Genomic DNA, 4999 nt, shown 5'->3' with positions numbered 1-4999 from the left:
TTTTTTTTTTTTTTAAATATAATAAAATGAAGGTTGCAAATTAAAAAGATGTATCAGAGGAAGAAACTACAACAACAACAAAAAACTCAGCCTGGGCTTCGCTAACGTCTACGTTTGCTATTTCTTAGTTTCCATTAAAGGTCAAGCAAGATTTTTTGAATTGTCTTTCAGTTAGTGTTCTGGGGTGACACACATTCTTTTATGATTCATTTGAGTTCTCCTGTAGACATAGCATCCCAAAGAGTCATCACTGGTCATATACATAACTTTCAACCTGCAGTAATTTCAATGAATATAAATTCTAAGTTCTTCTGCACAGTAGCTGCAACTCAAGCAGTCACTGGGCACAGGTGGCTGATGGACATGACACAGTGGAATGCACAGACACATCGTCAGCATCAGAGAACGTTCCACAGACTGCACAGCCTTTGATATCAAAATGCATTGACGATTTGCTAATAAAAGTAAACATTTTACTATTTCCTATGCAATGAGGGACTTAAACACATGAAATCTTATTTGTGTACTCCAGTTGTAACTATGTTTATCATTTCCATGTTCTCCACATTCATAATCTTTGATTTCACAGTAAATATTTTTCTTTTAGTTTGACTACATACCACTCAACAGTCTCTAATTGTCTTTTAGCTGTGTCTGACTTTATCTTTATTGACACATAGCTGTACCCACTTTTTTGACATTTAGACAACATTTCCTTGATTTACTAAGTGTACACATTTTAATTTTCTATTTAGGTCTTCTGTTTTGTTTTATTCTCTTTTCTGGAATCACTGAGGTTTTTGAATGTCTATCATCTATCAATCTAACTATCTACTTACCTATCTTCTTTCTATCTATCTAATCTGTCTTCTTTCTATCTATCATCTACCTATCTATATCTTCTATCTGTCTGTCTGTCTATCTATCTATCTATCTATTTACCTACCTATCTACTATCTTGTATTATATATCTTGGTGTTATACACTAGGAAGAAATTTTGAAAGATTTTCGTTACCTGAAAATGTCTCTACTTACCCTTCAATATTTTTTTAAATTTTTAATGATGCTCCATGGTTTCCCACCATTATTTGTGTTATTTGTGTGTGTCCATCAGATTTCCCTACCCAGGCGTGTTCACTATCGCTCTCCCACCCCACAGAACCTACAGACCCCACCATGGTCCACTGGCCCTTCCCTCCCTTCCTAGTTCTCCTTCAGAGAAACTAACTCCTCTCCTTCAAATCACAAACTCACTAGGCAAATAATCAAGTTTACTTTTTTTTCTTCTGAAATTTTCTATTTTTAATTTTTCATTCCTTCCTTTTAACTATTTAAAATTCTGTCATCAACCTCACTAGTACTTCTTGATGGTACATTCTATTTTCTTTCCTATGCTTGCTTTATAATTTTACTTTTTTGCTTTTGTGTTCTTAAGGCTAACTGCTCCTAGTCCAGAAATGGATCTTTGTTAAATTTATATATGTGGACTTTTAGTAGTTCTAGATTTTTAAGGTAGATGTTGTTTGATTGGAAAAAATTCTCAATACATTTTTCCATAATATAATTTCTATTGGATTTGTTAATATTTGACAATTTAATGGCTGTTAATTTTTCATTGAATATGCACCTGTCTGTCCTCTACCCATGTCCCACACACACTGACACACACAGAATCTTCTACCCATGCATGTCCCACACATACTGACACACTCAGAATCTCCAGTTGCAACTATGTGTGGCATTTCCATGTTCTTCAAGCTCTACAGATTCTGAATCCCCATATACATTATATATATATGTGTGTGTGTGTGTATGTATGTGTATATATATATATGTGTGTGTGTGTGTGTGTATGTATTTTTTTTTTAAGATTTATTCATTTACATATACAAGAACTGGGATGTAAACCTGAGGTGGGGGTGTGTGAGGGGATTCACCAGAGACAGTGTGGGGAGCTCAACAGGCAGATTCACCAAAATGCACTGCTGAGGGGAGCAGAGGGTGAGACAGGAGAGGTCTGCTGTGCCATCTGTGGGTCAGCTCTCTAGCTGGGGATTAAACTCATGCTGCAGTGGCTGACACAGGCTTTATAATGCTGTCTTTAACCCCTGTGCCACCAGGGAGGCCCCCCACCAAGTATTTCTTTCTTTATTTTTATTTGAATATACTCCATTCAGTAATCAAATAGTCTCTAATTGTGTGTGTCTTTATTTGTATTTATATTTACTTGAGAGAACACTGGTTTATTGCCCTATATATGATTTAAAGAGACAGGTGCCCAGCACCTCAGATGCAAATGACTTACCACACCCTCCACCAAATTACCATAGTCATAGACCACAGTTTGCCCTTTCCAGGGCTGTTCCCTCCTCATTTCTTATCCACTTTTGCAGAGGTGCGCATTAAATCATCATTACAATGATATTAAAATCTTTTTATATTATTTTATTTGTGTGAGACATGACCAAAGCCAAGGTGAAGTATAAGTTTTGTGATCTTAGAAACGTGATTCAAGTTTTATGTAATTCATCATTGCAAATGTGAGGGTAAGAGGATCAGAGACTGAAGACTCATCCAGAGATTCAGGAATTTGATGACTTTTAGCCACAGAGATGGTGATATCAAGTAAAGACACTTAAAATTATACAGGATCACTTACACTGTCTACTTTTATTTGCTTTCAGGTCCAACTGAACCTCTATTCATTTTTCCATCAGGTTTTACCTTAACACTGCATCTCTAAATGTAGTTTTTGCTGTCTGAATCCCTGGTAGAGCTGTCCAAATTCTGCTCCTCCATACACAGCTGTGCATGAAGCCCACATTTGATTCTCATCTCACCCTTCATTATGAAATCAACACATTTGTGTAATTGTTTTACATTAGATTTTGAGTAATTAAACTATTGGAGCTCTCCAAAAAATTCAAGTCATGAACCACGTGGGTATGCAATATAATTTGTAAACATATCATCAATCACAAAATATTCATTTTCCCTATCACAACCTAATGTCTAGTCATTGACATAACACCAAATAAAATCACGAAGATATCACAATTGGAACATTTATTATATTAAAATGACATAACTTTCCCCATTTGGGGAGAATATAATCATAATTATTCCCTTATTCAAGGCATTTTTTTTTTTTAGCCAGCAATTTGACCTTTTAAATTTACTATAGAATTTTTCAGATAAAGTCTGTCAAGTTGTATTTGGGCTGAGAGACAACATGAGAATATGATAATCAGATTTCAGAGAATAACTGTAAATGATTGAAATATTAAGGTTATAAAGAAAGACAAACATACGAGCAATAACTCTTGACAATTTATTAGGTGAACAGAAAAGTCAGATCCACACGTGACTGCTTAACAAGGCGACTGGCAGGTGCCGGAAGTCAGGGAGACTGGGCGGCAGACTCCAGAGCCAAGGCTCAGAGAGGGGAACCCAGGGACCCCACACGCCAAGGGTCTGAAGCTACTGGTCCCACACCCGGCTGAGTAGGAGCTACTAGATTGATACACCTGGGAGCAGCTGCTGCTGGAGCCAATGCCCTGATTTCCAGAGTAAGTCAAGCCACAGGGGCTACAGACAGTAGTGGGCTTGGGGCTGGAGCAGGGCACCCCGCAGGGGCTAGAAAGCAAGGAGAGCCTGGGGCGGAAGCAGGAAGGCAGGCACGGGCTGCCGGAAGCAAGGAGCCTAGGCCGGAAGCAGGAAGCCTGGCAGGGGCTGGACACCACAGGAGACACCCGGCAGCTGGAGGGCTCACAGCAGGTCTCCTGGCAGCCAATGGAGAGAGGAGAGCCCAGCTGGGTGGTGCTGGGAGAGGCCACGTCAGAGCTGTAGACCACGATGTTGGGGAAGGAAGAGCCACAGGAGGAGGCAGGGTAGTTCCTAGTGCCCCCAATGGAGGTGGAGTAGAAGTTTTCAGAGCTGGAGAAGTTTCTAGAGCAGCAGTTGTTGGACATGTTCACAGGAGATGTAGGTTCAGTTGAGTTGCACTGAGAAGATCCTGAGGTTTAATGTCACCTCTTGGACTGGAGCATTTATATACTGTCAGTGAGGGAGTGTCCTGCGTTACAGGCCCTGTCCTGGCACGTGGGCACCTCATCCGCATATGTGTAAGTCAGTAATGTTTTCTGTAATTGCAGGTGTATTCTTATGAGCATCTCATTTTTGACAGTGAATTCATCGAGTTGTTATAGCTCTAATTCAGTGGACTCCACCAGTGTCACAGATGTTGAGACTACATTCCATTAACACCACCTAATCACAAGTTGGAAGGATCCTCCTCACTCATCTGCCAAGACTCCTTGTGTATTTGCAGATATATCAGCTGGTGTTGCTCAGCACGAAGGCAGAGATGAAGATGAAGTCACTTATTTCTATGTCATCGGAAAAGAAAGAATGATTCTTCCGCAGGTATGTTCTTTTCAAAGTTGATTCCTTTTCTTAAATAATTTTACATGCCAGACATTATATTTTATATTGCTAAATATTGCTTCTCAAACACATTGGAAAGAAAACATAGGATGAATGGAAGAAATGCTGAATCAGTGCAAGTGTTTAGAGCGAAATGATGAAAGAAGTATAACTTCCAACAGAATTTCTGTGGATACTAACTTATGCATCTGAAAAATCTCAGAGTGAAATGCAGTCAGACACCCAGTCCATACTGTGATTTCAGTCAACCTCAGATCAAAACGTGTACTAAATTTTGGGCTAGAATATATGTGTATATATGGAGCATAAAAAGATCTATTTTCACCTTCATTATTCCCTAGATGAGAAAGTTTACATTGTATTAAATATTTCTAGCAATATCGAGATGATAGAAAGCCTATGGGAGCAGATATGTGAGTTACATGCAAATACTGTGCCATTTTATAAGATGAATTTGAGCATCGTTGGCGTTTGGTGACAATGGGGTTCGTGGAGCCTCACACACTCCAAGGAAATGGGGGAGCAGTTCTCCCGAGATCAGAGGAGATAACT

The 4999-nt window shown here is 39.1% G+C and overlaps 1 protein-coding gene across 1 annotated transcript; it reads right to left on the bottom strand.

Moving 5' to 3' along the window:
• Positions 1–3372: 3372 nt before the first annotated feature.
• Positions 3373–3972, bottom strand: LOC101623695 (keratin-associated protein 13-1-like). The gene has a single exon (XM_004675499.1). The coding sequence runs from the start codon at positions 3970–3972 to the stop codon at positions 3373–3375; it is 600 nt and encodes a 199-aa protein (XP_004675556.1).
• Between the last annotated feature and the right edge of the window lie 1027 nt (positions 3973–4999).

The sequence above is a fragment of the Condylura cristata genome, unplaced genomic scaffold (genome assembly GCF_000260355.1).
Source record: "Condylura cristata isolate star-nosed mole 26May11 unplaced genomic scaffold, ConCri1.0 scaffold00003, whole genome shotgun sequence".
NCBI lineage: Eukaryota > Metazoa > Chordata > Mammalia > Eulipotyphla > Talpidae > Condylura > Condylura cristata.
The sequence above is the reverse complement of the archived record's forward strand: the minus strand, read 5'-3'. Positions and strand labels throughout refer to the sequence as shown.